General features: G+C 36.4%; 1 protein-coding gene across 1 annotated transcript in view; it reads left to right on the plus strand.

Annotated features, from left to right (window-relative positions):
- ITGA1 (integrin subunit alpha 1) overlaps window positions 1–26,426 on the plus strand; it is a 166,222-nt gene that overhangs the window by 40,788 nt on the left and 99,008 nt on the right. The window contains exon 2 of the mRNA XM_017533199.2: window positions 19,618–19,738. Coding sequence (XP_017388688.1) covers window positions 19,618–19,738 — 121 coding nt within the window. The remainder of the gene's footprint in view (window positions 1–19,617; window positions 19,739–26,426) is intronic.

Raw genomic sequence — 26,426 nt, forward strand, 5'->3', positions numbered from 1 at the left:
AAAAGAAAAAAAAAGAAAGAAAGAAAAAGAAAAGAAAAAAGTATTTTACAAAAATGTGATAATCTGGGTTTCGGAGTCAAAATATTTGTAGGTTGGGGAGTAAAAAAAAAAAATCAAAGGATGCTCACCACCATAAAAGTTAGAAATTCTTAATTTTTGAAAAATGATCTCACTATTTTAAAAGCACAGTTAGATGGGAAATGAACTTTTATGAAAAGGCTTTCAAAGGATATTTATCTGCTGTGGATTTTCTTTTTTTCATTTTTTGTGAGGAAGTTAATGAAAACAGTTCAATACTTATGTATATAGAGAATGTCTTTCAAGACATTAAGGAACATATTTCTTAGTATTGCCAAATACAGAGAGCTCTATTAAAATTTCCAGAAGGCATATTTTTTTGGTGTGTTCACACTGTTACCCATGGTACATTCTGGTTTTTTGTGTTTGCTTCTGTCCTTAAGTGTTCAATAATATTGGTATTTGGTCTTTCGAACATTGTGATCCTCACCTTTGGACTTGTTAAGAACTGGCTGAGGATTCAAGTCATAAAAGAAATATTATTCTTAATACTGAGCCTCAGCACCTTTATATTTTAATATGACATGTGGCTGATGATCAACCTTGTTGGGTCTCATTTCATATATCAGTTAAATAAATATATGAATGATCTTTTCCTCCCAAAAGTGATATTTGATTCAATATAATAAAAGTTATTTGAGGCTGGGTACAGCGTCTCACACCTGTAATCCCAGCACTTTGAGAGGCAGAGGCGGGCAGATCATGAGGTCAGGAATTCAAGACCATCCTGGCCAACATGGTAAAACTCCATCTCTACTAAAAATTAAAAAATTAGCTAGGTATGGTGGCATGCGCCTGTAGTCCCATCTACTGGGGAGGCTAAGGCAGGAGAATTGCTTGAACCTAGGAGGCGGAGCTTGCAGTGAGCTGAGATCATGCCATTGCACTCCAGCCTGGAAGACAGAGTGAGACTCCGTCTCAAAAAAAAAAAAACAAAAAAAGTTATTTGAGTCCCTAAACATAGAAAAGCCAGCAGGGTATAGTAGTTCTGTGAAAGCAGTTTCAGTATCAGAACACACAAATTTAAAACTTTGGACAATGGCCTTATTCAGAAGACTAACCCCCTAGAAGCCTTCTCTCTAGACCATACGGCTATTCTGGAAGCATGTCTTTTTTCTTTTTTTCTCTTATGTTTTTCTCTTTTTCGGATAATATTATCTGTTAAGAAATAGATGATGAGGCTTTAATTCAGCACATTCTCAAATTATTCCCATTACAAAACTTGTTTCAAAGATAAAGTTTGGAAATTTTCATATGTAGGATTGTAAGTATGTTTTGAATAAATCCTAATTATTTCACCAGAGAGTATACCCTAAAACAATTTTTTTTTGCCTTTGACAGGTGTTTTTTTAAAAAAATAACTTAGTCATTTTTAAGTTGATTGTAGTTCATCCAGAAAGTCACTCCATGTTGGTAAAAGGTTAAAAATTAAGAGGGTCCAATTTTTGAAAATTTTCACAAAGGTTTTTTTATACTTTTAAAATAGTCAAAGGCCAAGTATTTCATAAAGTGTTGATGTAAGTTGTGTCACTGATCTTTGATCATAATGTGGAATAGTAGTTGCACTTAAGATATGAAGGAAAAATATGTTACAGGGTTTGGCTTTGAAATAACTGACATACAGCAGAAGCACTCACCCTAACATATTTTCCATCTAAACGCCAGGCAGGGCTGTCAGTTTGTGGAAAGGCAAACTTGTGCCTCCTTCAGCTCTACGATCCTAATAAGACCATCCTGACACAAAGTGGCAATTATTCTTTGATGACATCACCACCATCTTGCCCTTATTTTTATGTGCATAATGGAAGATTTCAACTTTAAATCTGAACTAGCCGTGAAAGTCATTGTGAGCTCTGTGTAATGTTTTCATCCTGTTATATTTTTACTTTCTTGTAGTGAAACTTTTTTTTTTCCTTGAGACAGAGTCTCGCTCTGTCGCCCAAGCTGGAGTGCAGTGGCATGATCTCGGCTCACTGCAACCTCCACCTCCCGGGTTCAAGCAATTCTCCTGCCTCTACCTCCCAAGTAGCTGGGATTACAGATGTGCACCACCGCACCCGGGTAATTTTTGTATTTTTAGTAGAGATGGAGTTTCGCCATATTGGCCAGGCTGGTCTTAAACTCCTGACCTGAACTGATCCGCCCACCTTAGCCTCCCAAAGTGCTGGAATTATAGGCTGAACCACCTTGTCCAGCCAGAAGGTCACGCTTTTAAATGATACACAGAGGGTTCCCCAAACTAAGTCTCAAGATACGTGTTTCTTATGACTTACAGATAGCGTAGACCTCTTCAGTGATTAAATAGGAAAGAAAAAAGAAAAAGCTCTAGAATTTTTAGGATTCATAAAAGTGGCATCACAATAACAGTAATCACTTATGGCTTCTAAGAATTTTTTTCTTTTCTTGTCTTAACCTTATAGATTAGTTAATTTAATTATACTTTAAATACATCTCACAAGCGACTACAAATTCTTTGAGCACAAGGACCATATATATATATATATATATATATATATATATATATGTATATATATATATATATTACCTTTTAATCCCTTAGAGATCTTCTACCTTTCCTTTCACATGGTGGACTTTTATTAATGTCTGCCAAATGAATATAACATATTCATAATATAGTCATTATTTACATGTTTGTTATCTACATACAGAGTAGGCTCAGTCTTTCTCTTTTACTCTCTGTCCTTTTAAAAATTTTAAGAGGTTTTTGGGGAAAATAAAGTAAGAATAAAACAATGAGTTGTGTCTTTGTAGCCATCTAGTTTCTTAGCTATGTTGCCTCATTCTTCCTCCTCATCCTTCTCCCAGCCATGGTGGAAAAGTGAAGTTGTCTGGGTGTTTAGTCCACTCATTACTGGACTAAATCTCGCTCCTTTCCTCATCTTGATTTCACTAGGTCACACTGTAACCCTGCTTCCTGGAGAGAATCAGACCCATGTGAGCTCTTGGGACTCCTGTTCCATGGGTCTCTCCACGAAGACAAGCACCTATTCCAGGCTGCCAGTACTGATCAGAGAGTTCAGTACTCTGATTGGTCCCCCTAGAATTAATCAACTGTGACCAAGAGTGTGGGAAACTAGATGGCTCATTCAGATATGATGCTCATTCCTGGACTTGTCAGCTGTGGCCTGGGCGGCAGAGTCATTTAAAAACATTGCAGCATCTTCAGAAATTTTTGGTTGAGGTAGAATAGATGCCAGTAAAGGTAGTTGTTGGCTTCTGATGAAATGGAAGGGTCAAATTAAATAATAGCTGAAGTGTCTCAGTCCTTCCAGCCATAAGATTCTACTATTTATTGCTAAAACAATCATATTAGGAGTTCATAAATAATTCTATGCAAGTTCTTCTAATCTCAATATTTTCTTATACCTATGGTCAGTCAAATACATCTCTCTTGCAAGAATTATATAGCCAAATATTACATATACTATGTTAGAATAAAGAATAAACACGATCACCAGAAACTTGGGAGAAGATTTAAATACTGAAAAATATTCTAGGTATTAAAAAGATCCTTTTCATTCTGGCAGAAATATCTAAATCCGTGTGTGTGCGTGTGTGTGTGTGTGTGTGTGTGTGTGTTTTCTGGTGCTATTCTCAAAAGAGTTTAGTGGATTTCCTTCTTGGTAGGGTTTTTTTGGTAATCTTTTTTGTTTCATTTTGATAAACCATCAAAAGCTTTGAAATTGGGCCAAGCACAATGTTTCATGCCTATAATCCTAGCACTTTGGGAGGCCAAGGTGCGTGGATTATTTGAGGTCAGGAGTTCAAGACCAGCATGGCCAACATGGTGACACCTCATCTCTACTAAAAATACAAAAATTAGCTGGGCGTGGTAGTGCACACTTGTAATCCCAACTTACTTGAGAGGCTGACATGGAAGGATCACTTGAACTGGGGAGGTGGTGGCTGCAGTGAGCCAAGATAGTGAGACTGTACTCTAGCCTGGGTGACAGAACAAGACTCCATCTCAAAAAGAAAAAAAGCTTTGAAATTGGCCTTTACCTGTGTGTAGTATATATTAAAAGGCCATCTTTGAAAAGACAGTAAAATAGACTTTTACTATGAATAGCTATCTAGAACCCTCAGTATACTGACTATTGCCTCTTAAACAGTACATCCAAGCCTAATGCAACTTACTTGTTCACACAGTTTTGTAAGATGCACTTTTTCTATAACTCTACAGGTCTTAAAATAACTCCTCATAATATTATATGATTGTATTATGTGTTCCATAAAGCATTATGACAGTATATTTTCTGGAAGAATGTTTCCTAGTGAACATGCATAACCCAGAAATTTTACTTTTCTCTTGAATTATTCCATCTGATTTTACTACCTTGCTCTTGCTAGAGTTAAGAGTTTTCTGAAAGCTTATTCAGTGTCAGCTAACGTTACTTTTCACGGGTCATTTTTGTTGGTATTGAGTTTTTTCTTTATGTGGTCATAAAGTTATAATTTAGAGCAAGGTTATTTTGTTGCAAGAGTCTAGGAGTAATATTTTTAAAGCAAGTTGAAGTTGTTCTGAGACATGTTTATCTAAATTAAAATGTAACAACTACAATGTGGCCATTTAAAAGGGAGGTATATTAACTTTGTAAAAAGAAAAGCAATGGCTGGATAAGGCAGTATAGAATTGCATACTTACATGAGATTATAATTAGACTCAAGGCACCTTATAGAAAAAGAATATCCATATGTATATTCATTCATTCAACAAACTTTATTAAACACATCATCTACCAATGAATCTATGAAGATTAGGTTCTTTAGCAATACAGAACACTGTACCGTAACATGTAACATGAGAGAGTCCACATGAAGGCAGTGCATTGCTGGTGTGGTAGCTCTATTGTCAGCATAACCCTGGGCTACTTTTGTTTTTCTGCTCCAGCACCCAGCACATCACTTCCATTCAAGTTCACGTCATAGTCCAACATGGCAATTAAAGCCTGTCTTAGTCAGTTACCATAGCAGAATACCACAGATTAGGTGGCTTTAAACAACAGAAATGTATTCTCCCACTCTGGAAGCTGGAAGGCCAACACCAAGGTGCTTTCAGGTTGGTTTTTGATGAGGCTTCTCTTCCCGTCTTGTAGATGGCCATCTTCTTGCTGTATCTTCACATGGCTTTTTCTCTGTGTATGTGATAGAGACAGAGAGAGAGAAAGAGAGAAGGAAAAAAGAAAGAAAGGAAGGAAGGAAGAAGGAAAAAGAAAAAAAGAAAGAAAGAGAGAGAGAGAGAAAGAAAAGAAAGAAAGAAAGAAAGAAAGAAAGAAAGAAAGAAAGAAAGAAAGAAAGAAAGAAAGAAAGAAAGGAAAGAAAGAAAGAGAAAGAGAGAAAGGGAGAAAAAGAAAGAAAAGAAAGAGGAAAGGAGGAAGGGAGGGAGGGAGAGAGGAAGGGAAGGAAGGAAGGAAGGAAAGGAGGAAGAAAGAAGGGAAGGAAAAAAGAAGAGAGGAAAGGAGAAAGGGAGGGAGGGAGGGAAGGAAGGAGATCTGGTATCTCTTTTATTATAAGGACCACAGTTCTATCAGGTTAGGACTCCACTGGTTATGATTTCATTTAACTGTAATTACCTCCCTAAAGGCTCTATTTCCAAATGATGTCTGTTTAGGGGTTAGGGCTTCAACATATGAATCTCAGGGGAAAGAATTCACTCTACTGAGTGAACTGTAACTATAATTGAGAGAAGGACAAAGAAGAAAGGTAGAGGAAGGATAAAAGAGAAAGTAGAAGGACTTCAAAGGCATCCTTAGTTGAATCAGTTCTGCATAGGGGATTCTAGGGATATCCCATACAATACTTCCTTTTGTTTTTGGCCAGTATTTAGTCATACAGCTATGTGTATCTACAAGTTGTCTTCTAGCTATGTGTAGTGTTGCCCCAAATAAAGATTTTATTACTAATGAAAAAAATGAATATTAGGTGTTAACAAGCCTTCTTAATTACATCTAGAAATTGTTCTAGGCATTGAGGGTGGTTCTTATCGTGAAGTACTTTAAGGACTTCCCAGTCTAGCAGGACACTAGTGCATGTAAACCAGTTACCTTTAATATAAAGTCATACATACTATGGGATAAGTGTGTAAAAGTTTTGCAGACACAGAGGAAGAATGATCATCAGTGTGGGGAGTTGGGGAGAGTGATCTTGAGGTAGCCTTTGACAAATGGATGAGAGTTCACCAGGACAAGAATTGAAGAAAGGTATTTTCAGAAGTGGGGAAATTTTTAGCAGAATTTCAGTTGAGAATACAAGATGTTTCAGGGAATTGCACATATTAAACGGTGGCCATAACTTGACATTCTGAGCCAGAGTAGTAATGAGATTGGAAAGGTCAAATGAGCCTTCTTTTAATGAGTCTAAAATGCATTTAAGTGGGACAGCATTTATTAGGTGATGAGTTTATAGACGTCTGTGTGTGTGTGTGTGTGTGTGTGTGTGTGTGTGTATTTTGATACAAGAAACGCTTCTGAGGAAATAGGTCATTAGATTCTACTGATGTCTCAAGGTGTTGTTTTTGTTGTTATTGGTTTGGTTGTTCTAATTTCTGCTCTTTTAAAGATTCAAATAATAAAAGCAACGAGTTGCAAGAATACATGGAATGGTGAGAAATGATTGATATTAGAAAGCTTTATAAAATTGCAATACTTAAGGAAAATTGTCCAATGCACATTCTCATTTATCTGCATTTATCTTTCTATATCCTGTTGACCTTTGTTGGTAATTGTAGAAACTCCTCGGCGTTTCTTTCTTCCATCTTTATATTTTCTTGATATTAGAAATAGACGTTCAGTCCACCTCTTGCAAGCTGATCAATCCTAAATTATGTGATGATCTATTTATTTTTCATCTTCCCTGAGTGCTTAATGTTCATGAACTAGAAATGGCCAGCAGAAAGTCAGTAAGTTTCACTTAATTTACTTTAATATTTGTTAAATTTCTCCCAGAGTAAGGAATTACGAATTCTTGGAGCAGCACATGTGTCTCGTTCTTAAATTTCAGTTCCATGGTGAGGATTATTTGCACATCTCTGAAGAGGCAATGGTCCATCCAGACTAAATAGCACAAAGCTAATGCATAAAATAAGAAAGTGGACTGTGGACGAGTCCTGAAAAAATTATGAAAAGAGGAAGGAACTAGTGAAAATTCTAGCAAGTCAGTATCTTTCCTGGTCAGTACATTTGTGTAAGCAAATTGAACTTTAACTAATCAGAGTGCCAATTTGATTTCCAAAATGTTTTTTTTTTTTTTTTTTTTGCCCTTGGGAGTTGAGTCTCAGTGATGTACACCAGAATATGAATGTAGGATGACAGATCCCATAACAAATCACCCTTGGCCAGATTTCCGCCATTTGGTTGTGCACCTCACCTACCTCTAAAGTTCGCACATCTCCACCTTTTCCTACTTGTGCCTTCTCAGACCTGCTGCTGCTAGCCCATTCCTTGTTCTCAATGTGACTGAAAGTATTAAGATTTTAGAGAGTAGGAAATGGATAAAGTTAATAAAGATCATTCATTCAGGCTCTTCTATTTTGTGCCTTTTTTCTTCTCTAGGAAGCAAGAATGGCACTATGATTTCATTGTTGAAATAGTTAATAGGGGAAATTTTTAATAAAAAGTCTTAGAGAAGTATTCTGTTAATACATCTTCAAATGTATAATGATAATTATTAGGGGAAAATTTAAAAGCATTTTTATCATGAAATACTTCAAGCAAACAAGAAAATTATGAGGAATAATACATCAAATACCAATGTGCTCCCTGCAGCTTTGCAAAATCTAAACATTTTTCTATAATTGTTTGCTTTTCATAAGAAATAAAACTTTATTAGGATTTTTGAGAAAGTCCAATAAAGAACAAAGCTCTTCCTCACTTGAGGTCAGAACCAATTGGGAAATGACAAAGAATCAGACCGATGAATCAGCATGGCTGATGAATGAAATTCACACTACTGAATCCCAGACGAGGCTGTCTACACTCTAGCACCAGCTGAGAGCCTAACACTGGACAAACAAAGCAAAGCATTTTCTTTCCATAGGCAGGCTCATTTCTAAAAGAAAATGAGAGAGAGGACAGGGCTCCCCATACAGTGTCTCCTTCCAGACTTCCCAATCAGTTAAGTGTGAAAGAAGAGCGGGTTGAGAAACAGCCTAGAAGTATTACAGCTGGTGAAGCACTCACCATATGGAAGGAAATGTCAGAAGTGGAAAGTCAGCATTTCCCTCCAAAAATATATAAAGTTAAAGCCATATTTTTATTGCCTTTTAGACTCTAGTTTTTTTCTCCCCGTTCCCTTATGCAGACATAGACTCTACCCTGAATTTTAAGATCCTTATATATAACAACTACTTAGTCACAAGTGTTGTGATGCTAAGTATCAGAATGCTTCCATTTAAGGGAAATATTGGCTGCCGGTTCCTGGGGATATCGATGATAACATCTGTATTTACTTCAGTTTCAAGATACTCTTGTAGACTAATGGAAAGAATGTAAAAGATGATGCTACTAGATAGGAATAGAGTTTGGATCCAAGGATGTTACCACCCAACTAAAGTTCTAAGTGCTGAAAGATCATCCTGGTCCTAGCAACAGTAATTATAACTAAGAAAACAAAGTTTAGAGTTATCTCAAAACAGAAAAGAAAGCATCAAAAAGTTATCTCTTTCCTCTGAAACAAAAACAAGCATTCTAGTGACCCTTGCCTTCTGAAATATTTCAACATTCCAGGCTACTGAGGCTTTTCTTCATTTCTCATAAACAAACTTTAATGTCCTTCAAATGCTTTCTGATTTATTTTCTAAGTGTTTTCAGGTGAATAACAAGTTACATTCATTTGGCTTATTTTCTCTTCATAAACTAGGTAAGTTCTTAATTGAGCAGAGGAACAAAAAACCTTCTGAATGACGGAAATGTTTGGTAGTGAATGATATAATGGGAAATTGCTATAATAAGTAGCTAGGAGGTAGCTAGGAAGGGAGAGAAATTATACAGAATCATTTTAGTTTAAGGGGCAGTATATGATTAGGGGCAGTGCTGAGACATTGAGAAAATAGCCTTTACATACCACAGGAAAATCAGTAATGGCATCTCTGGAATATGGAATTGCTGGTTAAAGCTACTAGGTGACTCTAGGATGGACAATTTGTTTTTACAGATTTTTGGGTTTGGTTGAGGTACACTGTCAGAGTGTGCATAGCATTTCATTAGTTTCATGGAGGACTTAGTTTATTAATGTTAATGATTGGCCACTTGTGTGTTAAACCAGAAAGTGTGTAGATAGTCAAATTCCATCAAAAAAGAAATGTTATGAATCTGTATACTTTGCCTCCTAGTTCTGAGAAATATGGCATATAAAAAAAAAGGTCAAGGAAAACTAAATCTAACACCTTTTTAAGGCCCATAGCAAAATAAAACATAGGTAGACTTCATTTTATGTTTTGATTATGTCCTGAAAACCAAGTATAAAGTTTAAACGTTTGTAGAAGTCTAGGCATGCTCCATTTTTGAAAGAATGTGGTAGATGACCTAAAATGCTAGTAATTATTTTCCAGTCTAAATAATCACAACATTGAGTCAGGGTGTAGTGACTCATGCCTATAATCCCAGCACTTTGGGAGGCCAGGGCAGGCAGATCTCTTGAGCCCAGGAGTTCAAAACCAGACTGGGCAACATGATGAGCACTTTTGTATTTTTCTGTATAAAAAAATACAAAAATTAGCCAGACATGGTGGCATGTGCCTGTGGTCTTAGCTACTTGGGAGGCTGAGGTAAAAGAATTCACCTGTTTCCTAGCCTGGGTAACTGAGTGAGGCCCTGTCTTAGAAAAAAAAAAAGTCACAACATAATTTAATAGATTTTTTCATATTTTGGAATTTCACTAAATGAGAATACCTGTTATATGTTATAGGTGATACCATAATGCATATGAATGATCATATTTCTAAAAAACTTTATGCTTTGACTCCTAAATTTCAATAATCTAAATAAATGCTTTGAGGTATATTTGAAAATGTTATTTTTTTTCATTCATTTCGATTTTGTTTTTATTTACATCTAAAGGTTTTTGCTAAACAATTTTCACTTCAAACTCCAAATTGCACTACTAGGGAGGGGGAGAAAAGCTTTTGGCTCTTCTTGTACTCTTTGGACATTAGGTAACTGGGCACTGGTTTTTGCACATTTTTAGGATGTCATTGGTTCAATCTCAGGGTCAAGTCTTACCCACCTATCCTGTGTACTCTGTCCATTGACGTCTTAAAAGAAAGAACCTGAATAAAAAGTTGTACCTTTGTTAGCAGGTTCTTTTAAATGAATTTTATTAATTTACATATAATTTCTTCTCAGTAAGATATATGAGCTGGCAACACATTGCCAGTCCTAAGGTTATTTTTATTAGAATGTACAACAGGTAGTTTCATGGGTCAGGAAAGCAGAAATAGTATACAAGGTTAAAGACATGATTTCCACTTCTCCAATTTCCACTGGTATTATTAACCATATAAATGAACAAAAAAGAAATAGGATAACTCCCTGTCCCAAGGTGAAGCAAAGAAAGTAAGTGAAGTAGTAACTGTGTCTCCTGTTTAACCCTCGCACTTGGACATGTGTATACCTTCAAAAGCTCACATTCAAGTAATCCAGAAAAATTAGGCTGTTACATAGTATAGGAGACTCCACAATGGAATCTCTTAGTGCCTGGAATGTGTAATTGCCAGTTAAGTCTAGCAGGTAATTTAAAAATCATTTATTTCACAGTATATACTACCTCTTTGCTTTACTGACCCTCAGAAATACCTGCTGTGTATACTAACAAAAATCTCTTTATAACTGGCCAGGTCTTACTGAGAAAAATTATATGTAAATTATTAAAATTTATTGGAAAGTTTCCACTAATAAATGTACTACTTTTATACAGATTTGTATACATGTGAAGGCTTCCAGTATCGTATTTCTGGGTAAATACTTGAATAGGATGCCACCTTGCCTTGTTTTGAAGTGTAATACGCCTTTCTGTATGCAGCACTCCACACTGTGCAGTCATGGAAATTAGTGAGTTCAGCGCTCAGGATGGCAGGGCAGCTGGAGAACAGAGTTCTGTGCTCATATGGCTTATACAAACACACAAGCTGTGTTTCCCACAGTGGGATCCAGGGACCCCTGAGGTTCTGCAGCTTTTTTATTTGCTAAAACATAGATCCAAAAGATGATGCTGACGTGGTGAAGGAGGTTGGGTTCTGAGACTGTTTATGAGTTTTAGAGATCAAGAGTAAGTCTGAGAGGAGCTGGCAAAGCAGGCAATTATTTGTGGTGGGAGGATATGGGGAAAGAGCAGATGTCTGTAGATACTAAAAGGAAAATAAACACCGTGAAAGAACAAACTTATGTAGAAAAATTTTAAAGGGAGATTTTTAACAAAGGATGTTTGGGAAACACTCTACGAATTTAGTATTCTGGGTAGCACTTATAAAACGGGACACATTCTTACAGCCAGAATGACCTTTATGCTAAAAGTATTTTTTTTATTTATTCCATTCCATCCCATTTAACAAACTTGTATTAGACAGCTACTTTGTGCCAAGAACCAGACAGACACAGAGACACACATATATGCACACTCACTTTGAAGTTCAAATACCATTTGTAATAACTGGAAGGCCACAGGACTTTAGCACTAAAAGTCAAAACAATTCACTCACGATGGCAAGCTAAAGTTAAAAAACAGCTTCCCAGGATGAAACTTGGAAAGTGCTTGAATACTGAGGTGTTTATTTGGATTGGCTTTTCTAAACTTGCTGATGGAGGTAGGTATCTTGCTGACATATTACATCATTTCTGATGAAAGAACCCTGGTAAGATTTATTGAGCCAGATTTTCTTCTTACATTAATTGGATTGGGAAGTTGCAATTGTTTGAAGGAGACACTGAGTTGCATATAGCATTTTTTGCATTTTCTGTATTTGCGATGATGATGTCATTTCCAAATGCTTGTGTTGATTCTGAACTCATTGGTCAAGGCCCTATAATTGTTTGTCATATTTTAATTCTCTTTGTTTCCCATATCTTTGCCACTAGAGGTTTTTGGCTCCTCCTTCTCAAGATTATAACACTATAAAAATGCTAATTTCAAATTTCAAGCCAACTGGAATGATGTAGTACTACAGAGTTTTTGGATAGAGTTTTTGGATTCGATTATACTGAGTCAAATTTTATCTTTTACAGCAACCATATACATCAAAACTGAGATCAAACTCACTTAGCCTATTAAGAGTAATAAAACTGATTAAAATTTCTGACCCATAAGATGAATATTATAAAGTTTTTATACATTAAGGAAAAGGGGTCCCAACTTTCACAAACTCTTATTATTAAAATGTTTTTCTTCCAACCCTCTGTATTGCCTCAAAATGGAATACATTTCATCTGAATTTTAGGAGATAAAAGTAAATTTGGAATTATAGAAAATACTTAATATGTCACCTTTTAGTTATAGTGAGAATACATGACTTTAGGAGTTAATACCATATGAACAAGGGCGAATTAACTCTTTCCACCAGGAGGCTTTGGCACAAGAGGTAAGAGCTACCAAGAATGTACCAGGGCTCAGGCTTGGGAAATGGAGGGGCCTCTCTAGCTCTTCATTATACGGCTTACACTGTCTAGATATGCTTTCTGATTCTCAGGTGGTTCAGGTCTGTGAATTTATTAGTAGGACATTAACACACTAGAAAGAGTCACTGCAGGGCCACCGTGTCCTTGTAATAGACTTGCAACAATTAAAGTAGGTTAGAGGGGAGTAAATTTTTACTAGAGTGAAAGGAAGCCCAACTTGTTATTGGCTCAGATCATAAGTGGTATCTCAGATATGCCCATGTTTTGAGGAACTCAGATGAAAATCCAAGGGATCTAACTGAGTGAACTGTTGTCACCTGTACTCCTCCTCCCTGGCTAGCTCTTCTACCCGGAAGGCCTGACACCCACATCTTAGATTTTCTTTATGTGCATCATTGTAGCCAAGTTTAGAACCAGGAAATTTTCTATGAGAATGAGTCAATGAATCTGCTGTCTCATCCCCACTGATGTAACATCTGCATCGTGTTTCAAGATACAGTCATCAAAATGAGGGAAAAGTTCTCTTTTGAAAGAAAAATCAACTCTTTGGATTTTACCTGTGAAATCAGTTAGCTCATTTCTTGATCATTCTCTTTTGCTAAATGTGTAATTTGTTTTTCTTGCAGCTATTAATACCTGAAAGTTATTTGTAAGTTCATTTTAAATATGATAAACTGAGATTCATAGAGGTAAAATCACTTGCCTTTTTTTTTTTTTCAGGAGCATAATTTTTTCCCTCCCTCCCTTCCTTCCTTCCTTCCTTCCTTCCTTCCTTCCTTTTTTCCTTCCTTCCTTCCTTCCTTTTTTTTTTTTTTTTTTCCGGATGGAGTCTCACTCTGTTGCCCAGGCTGGAGTACAGTGGCATGATCTCAGCTCACTGCAACTTCTGCCTCCCAGGTTCAAGTGATTCTCCTGCCTCACCCTCCTGAGTAGCTGGGACTACAGGTGTGCACCACTGTGCCCAGCTAATTCTTTTGTATTTTTAGTAGAGATGGGCTTTCACCATGTTGACCAGGCTGGTCTTGAACTCCTGACCTCAGGTGATCTGCCCGCCTTGGCCTCCCAAAGTGCTGGGGTTACAGGCATGAGCCACTTTGCCTGGCCTAGCATCATCTTTCTATGACTATATTTCCACAGCCAACCATATATTCAACCCAGAGTAAAGACTTGGTTATATTTGTGAAGCAGTGGAATATATGAATGAATAAATAAATAATATAAATGAAAGGATTAGTTCGTATATCTCTAGGGATCACTATCTTTCTATACCACCAAGAAATTTTCCCTAAAAACCATTAATTCACTGTAAAAACATAATTATTATTATGTCTTATCTTAATCTTATGTCATTATTTTATTCTTTATATTAAGAATAATAAAAATAATGTTACTTGTATGATTTCTCCTGTTTCTTACATTAATTGTATTGGGAAGTTCCAATTGTTTGAAGGAGACACTGAGTTGGATATATTAATTTTATGTCAAATATAAATTGGATAAACCTATGTAGGAAGTTAATTAAATAAAGCAATAGCATTTTAATACATCCCTCTTTTCACCATTTGATACCTTCTTGCCTTGGCTTGGAATTTGTAATATTCAGAATTGCATTAGTTTCAAATATTCCCATCTGGGTATTCCTAGATTGGGATTTCTGAGCCGCCTAGGTCCAAAGACCAACTTTCTTTATTAAGAAGCAAGCAACTAAACAGGCTACAGTAATACTTCTTGGAATTCAGGGATGTGCACAAGAGGGTGGCTTCCGTCAGTCTGTCAACGTCCTCTGTCACCTCCATTTATCCTTTTTCTGCCAAGTCCTTTTCTCAAATCCTCCAGAGCTACAAGACGATTGACAGCCATCCTGAGCCATTTGAGGATTGTTGCGAGTTGGGTTGTTCTTTTTATTTTTATTAATCAGACCAACTCAATGGCACCCTAGTTACAGAAATCCTATGATTTGGCTTCATAAGATCAATGTTGAAATCTTGCTTCTGTCATTAATGCAGCCTGGCTTTTGGCAAATCACTCAACTTCTCTGGGCTTCAGTTTCCTAATATATAAAAAGAGGGGAATGTCTGCTGTTCTGCCTAACCTCTACAGATTATTGAATAGCTGACTATAGTTTAAAATGTTTGTAAGCAGAAAGCACTGCAGAACTGTAGGTTTCTTCTCCTTCTCTCTCATTTAGTTTTCTGACATATCAAATTCCATCCTGAGGTAAAGAAATTACTCAAAATTTCTTTTTATAAGAGATACCCTTCAACACCAGCAATTTCATATTTCTATTTTGTTTTTAACCCTTACATATATAGCATATATGACCATATTTGAATGGGAGCAACTCTTCATTTTGTTCTACCTAAACCTGTGAGTTCTAGCTAAAGTCCTTCAAGAAGCTAGATCTGGAGCTCTGTGGCCAGGACTTCTCTCTTTACCTAGCCTTTCCATTCATTCCCCAAATCCTTTCCAGCCCACTGCTAGTGTAGAAAAATCTCCTTCCCAGATTTACCTCTCACGAGATGTAGTTATGCAGACTAATATGTGGCTGTCTTCTAAGTTCATCCTCATATCACTTTTTACTAGCCCTTTCTAGTTTTAGGCCTAAGATGTAAAAATTGAATTAATATGAATAGTGGTTACTTCTTTGGACTTGGAATACTGTGGAAATGTGGGCACGTTTCTCTGCCTTCCAGAACTTTCTTCTCCTCATTTTCAGAATGACGATAATAATGGTATTTAATTGTGGAATTGCTGGCAAATTGAATGAGAGTAACACATGGTCAGTACACAATATAGTTGTTATTATTTCTAAGGGGAAAAATCACTGGTTTTCAATTGCTGGTACATGTGGAATCAGAATTTACTTTTGACCTCTGACTATGTTTATTTTCCATTACTTTTAGTATTTTTTTCTATTTGGCTCTGTAGCCACCTCAGTGTTTTGCTTTTTTTGAGAGTGTGAAGGGGGAGTCTTGGTTGTGAATAAGTACAATTTTACTTACTTCTGGTACATACCGTTCCGAGGTGACTTAGTATAACAAAATGCACATTGAACTAAAAGTTATGAAAAGCTGCTTATATTGTTTACTCACTCCTTTAAATCAAAAGAACTAGACCTAATCTATTTTTTTATGTCATCTCCTGTTCTTCAGGTTCTTTGGTGCCTCAGAAAACATAAAAGAGCCTGAATTACAATTACTTTGGGCAAATTGCCTGTAGAATTCCAAGGACAGGAAATGAAAAAAGAAGTACACACCCCCAGACATTCCACACGACATGTAGAATAAATAAGCAGGCCCCAAAAGGAAACCAAAACTGCCTAGTCTTATGTTGAGGAGAGGGTACCACAAATGGCTTTTGGAGAAAATGTACTAAACATGATGACATGCTAAAAAAATCCTTCAAGGGAGGTAAAATTGACCCTGATTAAAGAGGATCCCTTTCCCTTTTTCTCTACAGCATAGTGAGTATTTTTAATTTAGGTAACTTCCACCATTGTATTGACATCATGAAAAAGAAGTACCACGTAACAGAGCTGTGCTTCTCAAACCTTAATAAGAATAGCTGCCCTGGGGATCTCGTGGAAGTGTAGGTACTGATTCAGGGAATCTGGATAGGACCAGAGGTTCTGAATTATTCACAAGCTCCCAGGCCACACAGATGCTGCTGGTTTCTCAGCCATGGCTGGTTTTCAGTCATCTTCTTCAACAAAATAATTGGTGGTGGTGTTCTGGTCTTTATCTGTGGAAGAGTGGTTTTCAACTGGGGACAGTTCTGGACTCATGGGAATTTGGCTGTGTCTGGAGATTTTTGATTATGACAATTCATGCAGTGCAATTGGCTTCATGTGGGTAGGGGCCAAGGATGCTGCTAAACACCCTACAGTATACAGGATAGCCCTCATCACAAAGAATTTTCTGACTCAAACGTAAATAGTACCAAAATTGAGAAATTCTGCTGCAGAAGTATTATTTTATGCATTTCTTATATCAAAAATACTTTGTTGAAATTATTCAAAAAATAAATACACAAAACCTATGAGCAAAGAATAGGAGCATATACCTACAGTCATGCATCTACTAGCAATGGTGATATGTCCTGGGAACTGTGTCCTTAGGCAATTTCATCATTGTGCAAACATCATAGAGTGTATTTACACAAATCTAGATGGTAGAGCTGAATACACATCTAGGCTATATGATATCACCTATGTCTTCTAGGCTACAGACCTCTACAGACTGTTACTATACTATATACTGTAGGCCACTGAAACACAATGGCAGCTAGGTGTGGTGGCTCACACCTGTAATCTCGGCACTTTGGGAGCCAAGGCAGGTAGATCACTTGAGGCCAGAAGCTTGAGTCCAGCCTGGCCAACATGGCAAAACTCTGTCTCTACTAAAAATACAAAAAATTAGCCAGGCGTGGTGGCAGGCACCTATAATCCCAACTACTTGGGAAGCTGAGGCATAAGAAGGTACATTCAGAGATGGGTAAATTCAGTCTCCTTTGTTAAAACCACCATACAGCCACATAGATCCTGAAAAATTCTCTTTCCTGGTATTCTAAATTGTGAGTGGATTAAATTACTCTAATGTTTTAACCCTTGGTCACTATGAACTTTTTCATAAAGATACTTTAAATCTACACTTCTCTAATTTATACTCTTTAAGTTTTGGTAACAATAGTAAGAATAAATTCATCAAAGAAACAAAAAAGATACATCTGTAGGTCTATTTGTAAAGTCTTTCTTGACCTCCCCTACCTAGAAGTGATTTTTAAACTTTTAAAACCTCCTTTCTTATTTTTAAAGAAATCTCTCATGGAGATGATTATTAAATACAATATAGTTATCAGTGTGATATTTTTTCCTCCCAGATTGAAAAATTCCTAAAAGCAAGGACTCTCTTACTAACCTTTTTTAATCCTTTATGAAAATCTAGCACAACTTCTTGTACACAGATGGGCAATAACACATTTGCAGACTGACAGATAACACATTGAAGGAAGAAGCATGCCAGCTGTAGTTAAGGATGAACTGGCAACTATTTCATCTTAGTGAAGGAAGATTTTATGGAGATATAAATTTTCAACTAAGATTTTTAAGGGGAGAAAGAGATGAGATTTGGCAGTGAAAAGAAAATGTGTACCTAGGATTTGGGAGGGTCTCTGCAAGTATTAACACACAGATTGGGACAAATATGGTTGCAAGATCATGAAGAGATTTGTCTAGCTGGCATGAAGGAAGCAGAAAAAGAATGGATGAATTGCACAAGTCCTTTTATATACATTTCCTGTTCATTCTTCAAGGGTGATAGAGAACAGCTGGTTAACATCTTCTGCATAATAGTCTTTCATACATTTGAAGACAGTTTTAAATGCTGCTTACTCTCTAAATACAGTCATGCACTGCATAACGACATTTCGGCTAATGGCAAACTGGATACACAATGGTGGTGTAGTAAGATTATACTACAATAGCTTTAGTGTACCTTTTCTGTGTTTAGATATGTTTAGACACACTAATACTTGACTTTTTTTTTTTTTTTTCTTTTTTAAAGCTGAGTCTTGCCCAGGCTGGAGTGCAGTGGTGCAACCTCTGTTCACTGCAATCTCTGTCTCCCGGCTTCAAGCTGTTCTCATGTATATGAGAGTATATATTTAAGGCATATTTATGAAAAAGTTCATAGTGAGCAAGGGTTAAAATATTAGAGTAATTTTTGAGACAGTCTTTCTCTGTCACCCAGGCTGGAGTGCAGTGGCACGATTTTGGCTCACTGCAACTTCTACCTCTCAGGTTCAAGCAATGCTCCTGCCTCAGCCTCCTGAGTAGCTGGGACTACAGGTACCCACCACCACACCTGGTTAATTTTTGTACTTTTAGTAGAGATGGGGTTTCACCCTGTTGGCCAGACTCATCTCAAACTCCTGATCTTGAGAGATCCACCCACCTCTCGAAGTGCTGGGATTACTGGCCTGAGCCACCGTGCCTGGCCCCCTAGAAAGAATTCTTAGTTACATCTAGGAGAAGAATATTTTGGAACTTCACAAGTATACTTTAAAAACTAGTACCAAAGCAGGAATTTGGCACCATCCAATTTGAGGAGGTGATTCTAGAACTTCTTTAGGAGACAGTCTCATTTACTAAGAGTTTCCACTACCTGTACTATGAGAAAATTAAAGAGAATCAGCCCTCATCAAATATGTAGTATGTGCCAGGCATTGGGTAAACCCTTTAGATATATCATGTGAGTTAGTCTGGATAAAAAGCCATGAGTTTACCAACACCAACATTATAAGGAGGCTTCAGAGAATTAGTATAAGTTTCCATCCAAAATCTGATTAAGGAAGGGAAACAGAGAAAATCTCGGGCCTGCATAGGAAGCCATCTCTGGGTGAAGACCACCAGCTTGCCTTTTCCTTTCAAAGCTGCAAGGAGAACATCTATTCTTATGAGGCTTTACATGGTGATATATGCAACCTCTGTAGTTGAAATGGGAAAATGAGCTGTTCAGAGTTCCTTAGTGGCCATAGTTTTCTGTAGGGCCCACTGCTGGAAAACCATCTGCAACTGTTTTAGTCATATATGAATCTGAGTTTCTGCCTGCTCTTTTCCACATATTCTGCAATCTGCAGCTCTAGGAATGGTGCAGATATTGAATTAGTATGGAATTTTTTTTGAGTGTTAATACTTGTGTTCTTTAAAGTTATGTTGATTTACAGTTAGTAATACAGTTAAGAGTGGAGACCTTCCTTGGGTTTTCATAGTTTGAGCTTCATTGTTTTTTGTTTTGTTTTTTTTTTTAATAGGAACACAGCTTTTGATGGTAGCCTTAACAATGCCTTCTATAATTCAAAACGTGATGGAATCTTAGTTAACTTTATGTAACTGGATTTTGTTTTTCTCCTAAAGTTGTTCTAGGCTTCTGTGTATCATTCAATGTTGATGTGAAAAATTCAATGACTTTCAGCGGCCCAGTGGAAGACATGTTTGGATATACTGTTCAACAGTATGAAAATGAAGAAGGAAAATGGTAAGCCAGTGGGTTTTGTTGTTGTTATTATTTTACAAGGTAATGGGAAATATTATTTGACTATAGTTTGTTTTATGAATGAAACTTTAACAGAATGAATTATTTATGGTAGAAAATGCAGTCTAGTCATTTGGCAATGGAAACTAACTTAAAGTAAAAAAAGAAACATTCCTTGGCAATATTAGAGGAAACCATTAATGATTTCTGTTGATATCTGGATTAATCTCAAGGAAGGTCTGTATCCAAAAAAGCTATTGTTTCATAATTATGTTCTTTTGGCAAGAATTCTTTAATTGTTCTCATTTCAGAGTAGCTTAAATGCACCTGTCTGAAATTCGGTAGGAAGGATTTGGAGGCAAAAATGAGATGGTGCTTTGAAAGTATTAATATCACTTCCATGATTTGCGGCTTTACTGACCTACTGAGTTTGGGCTAATGTTTATGATGAACTTTATCAGGTTTCTTGCATCTATCTTCAAACCCTTTAATATTGGCTAAGTTCATTGTAGATATGATTTTTGAAGTATATTTAACTTGTTGAAAATTATATAGACTGAATATTAGAGCTCTTTTGCTTAATATTCAATAGAATTTTTAGTAAATGCAGTTTTTGTTTAATTGAACATTATAGAAAAAAAGAGCAGGAGTTAAACTTTAGTTTAATAACTTAAACTAAACAAGCCTATTTTTCGAGTAGCTATAATAATAAGCAAAAAGAGATCTAGATCCACTTAAATAACAAGGATCTATGAATCACTATAATTATTTCACTAATAAAAATATGTGGATTTTCTGCATTTCGTTTTATTTTTTAGACTTGGTTAAAATGATAATGCCCTAAAGATTATAAAAAGTAATGAATTTTCACTTTTTATTAAGTACATGATTGTATGCTGTGTATAAACTAGAATTTGTTGAGATACTTCACTCTTTTATCCTCCTTACAAATATCTCAGATGACATACCGAATGCCAGATGCTAAGTGTTAATGTTCCTTTCCCTCCCTCCTATACTCTCCACCCATCCCATCACCCAGTTTTTAAGGTTAAATGGGTTAAGCCCTCCCTCTAGACACCAACTATATTATTTTAGAAATTATACCTGCATTTCAGGTACCTCTGGGAGAATAATGGTGAGTAGACCAACTGGTCAGACTTTGTGCATAAACAGAAATGCAGTACATGTTATTCTTAGAAAGCTTAACTTCACATAAACACATATAAAAGTTAATTTTCACTAATTACTAAGAGTTATATACATTTTAAAGAGTAATATAGTGAATAGCAAGCTTTAAGACTTAAACTACCTACTTAAAATGAAGTGTCCCTTTAAAGGATAAATATTGTTAAAATATTTTATGAAATTCTCATTTTCAGTTTCTGATATGAGAAAAACCTGTAAGTTTTCTTTCTCATCCAGTCCTGTCTCTCTGAGTTTAGAAAAGTTTGATGTCAGAAGTCCTTAATTATATAAATGAACCTTAGTAGAATGAAAAGGGGTTCATATTCCTTCTCAGAAGCTTTAGTGCCCCCATTTGATCTCTTCAGTCTGTTTCTCATTGTAAGAGCCTATCCTATTGTGAGATTTCCACCTTTAAATTCTGCAGTCACTCCTTTCAAGGCACCAGAAGTCAAAGCAGTGGAAAACTGAGAAATCAGGCCCAAATGAAGCCATGATGTCATGAGGAATGTCCTTCCTAAGGTGATTCTGTCTTTGTAGAAGGTGAAGGTATGGATGAGGAAAAAGAAAGACAGCTAACATTGGGAAAGGAACAAAAGAGTTCATAGATTGGATAGTAAGAGTAAGATTGCAAGAAGAATGTTGCCAGTGGTCTGTCTGAATGAATCTGCACTGGACTAGACTTTAGGAAGACCATTCAGAATTTGACATACATCTGTAAGGTAATGTTAATAAGATGTTACCCTTTTTGAGATCAGGGACTATGCCTTATATCTTGGTTTACCCATGAAATTGAGCTGAATTGTCTCTGAAAATGTTTGTTGGTGGGTTAGACTTCTTTTATTTAGCCATAGCATAAACATGAGTCAGTCAATCAACAAGTATTTATATAAAACATTTTATGTATCTGGCATTATGCTAAATTCCATGGGAAATGTTTTCATATAAAACAAATACAGAAGCTTTAACCTAGTCAAGGAGATACATGAAATGCTTAGGAATAGAGAATAGTGCCAACAACCAGTGCAGAAGAGATTATAAATTAAATGGGAATTCAATTTATAGTCATCTACACAGAAGATGACTCATGGTTCTTAACCTAAGTCTTGAAAGATGACTTAACTTTCAATATGAGAAGAAAAAATGTCACTCCAAGCTTGGGAAACCACAAGAGCAAGGGCACAGACTTGAGAATAAGTGAGCATGTTGGTAAGTAAACAGCTCTCACATTGGGATGAAAGAAGAGGAAAGGATGATGGCGGATCTTGAAAGACAAACACAGGAGCTTGTACCTAAGATAAGGACATTGAGAAGCCATTGTAAGTTGTCATTTTATGAAACTTCATTTGGGAAGTTACATATAAACTGGATTGGAAAATACAGTGCCTGAAAACTAGGAAATACATAGACAATCAAGAACTGTAATCTGATACTTAAGGGATGAGTCTTCAGGCTGTATTAGGGGCAACTATAAGAAAAAAGACAGGTGTATTCAAAACAAATCAACATGAATCAGTAAGTCTTGGTGGAAGTTTGGAAATAGTAAATAAAGGTGTAGGAGAGATCAGACAGACTCCAAAATTTTTGTACTGGCTCATTGGGAAATGGGTAGTCATTGACAGAGAAAGGGAAATCCATTTATCAGGAAGCGGATGAGTCTGTTTTTAAATGGCTTGAGTTCAAGGTGATTTCCAGGTAGTTGGAAACCTCAAAATGGAATGCAGGTAAGAGGGAGAAGTCAATGTGGTAGCGGAAATGCCTAGAAAGCAAGGACTGGTTTTGCAGCCCGCTTGCAACCCTGGGCACTACCCCACATCTAGCATGAGGCCTTATATATATTATGCACTCAATCATTACTTGTTGGCTGAACCACTAAATCTAGCTTAACACCCTGTTACCGTCAATTAAAAAAAAAAAAGCAGCTGCATAAAACATAAAGTTAAAAGTCACTCTCCCAGGGAAATGCAACTACTTAGGACCTGAGCTGAAATGAATTTCATCTCTACACTCAGCCTGGTGCCTTTTTCTTTATGAGAACTATATTTAAAAGTAAATGTTGTTAAAAACTCTTTGTGGTAGGTACCAGATTTTACATATTAATATGTGTGTGAGTTTTCAGGCATTTGAATGTAGATGATATCAGAAACCTAAATCTCACATTGATATTTAACATTTACAAAGATTTTATGGAAAAGTTGTGAAAAAATCAGAGCAACCCAAAAGATGAGGGCAATTGAATTTAAAAGTAAGCAAATTACAAATACTTAAATTTCCAAACTTTTAAGGATAACATGGTAGCAGCATATTGTTCTAAAGAGATCCAGGATGTGGTAATGCAAAATAAACTGTAGAAACACGTTTAGATGTTCTGTAATTGTCTATAAAATCAGATGGATTGCAGACTTACTTCAAGAAATGCACTACAGAATAATTGACATATTTTTGGAAACATGTATTTTGTTATTTAATTATCTCTAGAGATAGGCACCTTTATAAGTCATATTTACTACTCATGTTTTGGAATTTCATAATCTCAGATTTAAAAAAAAATTATCCTGACCCATCTTACATCATGGCTATAGTATGCCTATAGAAGGAGCACACATTAGCCCATGACAAGTACAGTCTGTGTATTTGAAAAGCATAGCTTTAATTCCTTAGAAAGAAGTACACGTTAACAGAGAAGGTAGGCTTATGTCTTCTTTACTGTTCAGAAGTTTGCTGTGAAGTATAATTTACATCTGGCTCAGAAACCACATGCTTTCTCAGTAGCAGAACACATCATACATCTGATTAAGATCAGTCATTGTTCATTATGTTTAGCATGAGCTGAAGCATCCAAGTAATTGCAATGTGGTTCAGAAGAATTCAGAAAGAACATAATTGCCTTTATAATTTTGCTTTGAGGAAAAGAAATTCAAACATTCTCACCACAGCACAAGCCTTCCAGATTTCCAGATTTAGTAAATATCAGCATGGCCAGGTCTCAGCTGAATGGGAAAATGTGAGAAGTCAGTTTGGGGCTTTCCACTGTAATCTGTTGCTGCTTTGCTTCATTCCTTCCAGCATGTGTGCCTACCCTTTTCTTTTTTTTTTTTTTTGGAGATGGAGTCTTGCTCTGTCATCTAGGCTGGAGTGCAGTGGGACGATCATGGCTCACTGCAATGTTCGCCTTCTGAGCTCAAGCAATTCTCCTGGCTCAGACTCCTGTGTAGCTGGGATTACAGGTGCGTGCCACAAAGCCTGGCTAATTTTTGTATTTTTAGTAGAAACGGGGTTTCACCATATTGGTCAGGCTGGTCTTGAACTTCTGACCTCGTGATCCGCACACGCTGGCGTCCCAAAATGCTGGGATTACAAGTGTGAGCCACCGCGCCCGGCTGTGGCTACCCTTTTAATTTGCTCTTCAAGCAACCTTTCTTGGGGACTTCAGTGACTTCGGTGGGCCTGTCTGATCTCAAAGTAGATTTTTAAGATCCACCCTTGCCAACCTTCAACTAAATTTTTATCAATTATCAAAGAGTTCATGCCTTTTCCTTAGAAGACCCTGCTTTATTCCAGATTTGGGGTGCCAATGGCTCATGTGATTGATGCTCTATTTCCAATATGTCTATGCTGTAAAAGAAAAAAAGTCACTGCTAATGGAAAAAAAAAAAAAAATCCCTGCTCTCTTCCCTGGGGAGGAGAGACATTTTAAAGGCTCACACAATTTTCTGTTATGGATTTTGATACGCTTATTTTACATTGCTTGTAATGCCTTTCAAAGTTGACATTTCCCTTTGCCAAACTTGTCATTTCTTTGGCTCCCTTCATTTCTACCCCTCCACCTTTTATGAGCAAATCACTGTGGCTGATGGGGGTCACCATGTAAGTTTCATTCTCTAAGATGAACAAATGATTATTCCATTTATTTAAAAAGAAATTGGTGAGCAGAGTTCTCTTGGCACTCTGAGAGTGACTTTGGCTTGATCTATGTATTAGACATCAAGGCAGAGTTAGGTGAAAATGATGTTAATAAAATAATGTAAATATTAGACACTCTTCTCCAAGAAGCTATCTTTTACAGGGGGTAAAATAAACATAAATATAAAACAGAGACATCAGACATCAGCTACTCTTCTAATAAATATAACAATGGGCATAATAACAAGAATGATTATTGTGAATAGCAAATATTTCTGCTTACTAAATATTTTCATAATTTTACCTTATTCACAGAGAAAAGATGTTTCTCTCACTTTAATAATCCTTGAGTTTATCAGATATTTCTCCAGAAATCAGTAATGACATCCAGAATGTGTTCTGACCTTCTTAGTCTGCATATAAGTCATTGCAAAAATACCATATAAAAAGTAAGATCTAATAGAAATAAAATGTAATAAGTTAAAACCAACTTGCACTAATACTAATAGTTTATAAAACAATGTGCCTGGGTCTTCCCATTGACCCTGTGGGTTTGGGTGGATATCATTGTTATCATCTGTATTTTCTAGACAGGAAACCAAGACAGAGAATGAATGTCCAAAGGGTTAATACAGCAAGTATGTCACAGTGTCAGGATATGGAACAACAGCCTTCTGACTTTTCAGCCAATTCTCTCCCTCTAGCAACAAGGATTCTCTAGCTCTTTGACCTACAGAAATACCCCTGGTGTCATTCAAAGGCACATATAGCATTCTGCTTAAGCAGAATTTCTATCCTCTAAACTGGAAAAAAATATTTTACAATCCAGACCTCTTGGCTGGTCACATAAGTGTAAATTCCCAGGTCTGCCTTACTCAGATTCTTAAGTACTTGACACAGTCATTAATTCATTCATTCAATAGATATTTATTGAATGCCTACTTTGTGCTTGGCACTAGTAAGGGCACTAAGGATGTATTCATGGCCAAAATAGAAAAACAAATCCCTACTATTGTATAGTTTATATTCTGCTGCGGAATAGAGAACAAATATTAAATAATGAACTTGATAAACAGGTAGGTTATATTATATGCCAGAATAGGATCAGTGTGTGAGAAAAAAACTGAGCAAGATAATGTATTGAGAATACTGGAGATTCCTGAAATTCTGTAAACCCTATGCTGATACTTTTCTAGGATCTTGTTATTTTGATGCAGCTTGAGAAAAGTGAGGCTTACTTAGGATTAAAGTGGTAAGATACATGTACTTCAAGCTTGTTGTTAAAAGTTTCATGTTTGTTTTCATAGAAAACAGATACCAGGAAAATACACAAAATTAGCAGTCCTGTGTGATCTGCTAACCTAGTTTTACTATTGGTCCCAACTCCCAAACTCCCTGTCTCAATCCAGGGCTCCTACCTTCTACCACTTTCTGAGTTCTCCGCAGCCTTTACTTAGAATATGCAATAAGCCATGGCTGAGATTGCTGTATCAGGTCAGTTTCCAATTACCACCATACTCTTAAGTGCTCTCCATTGCCCTAGAGATCAAACATAAACTCCAGACCTTTTCCTTCAAAACCAACTGCTTGCCAAATCTCAAGCTCC

The sequence above is a fragment of the Cebus imitator genome, unplaced genomic scaffold (genome assembly GCF_001604975.1).
Source record: "Cebus imitator isolate Cc_AM_T3 unplaced genomic scaffold, Cebus_imitator-1.0 Scaffold80, whole genome shotgun sequence".
Classification (NCBI taxonomy): Eukaryota; Metazoa; Chordata; class Mammalia; order Primates; family Cebidae; genus Cebus; species Cebus imitator.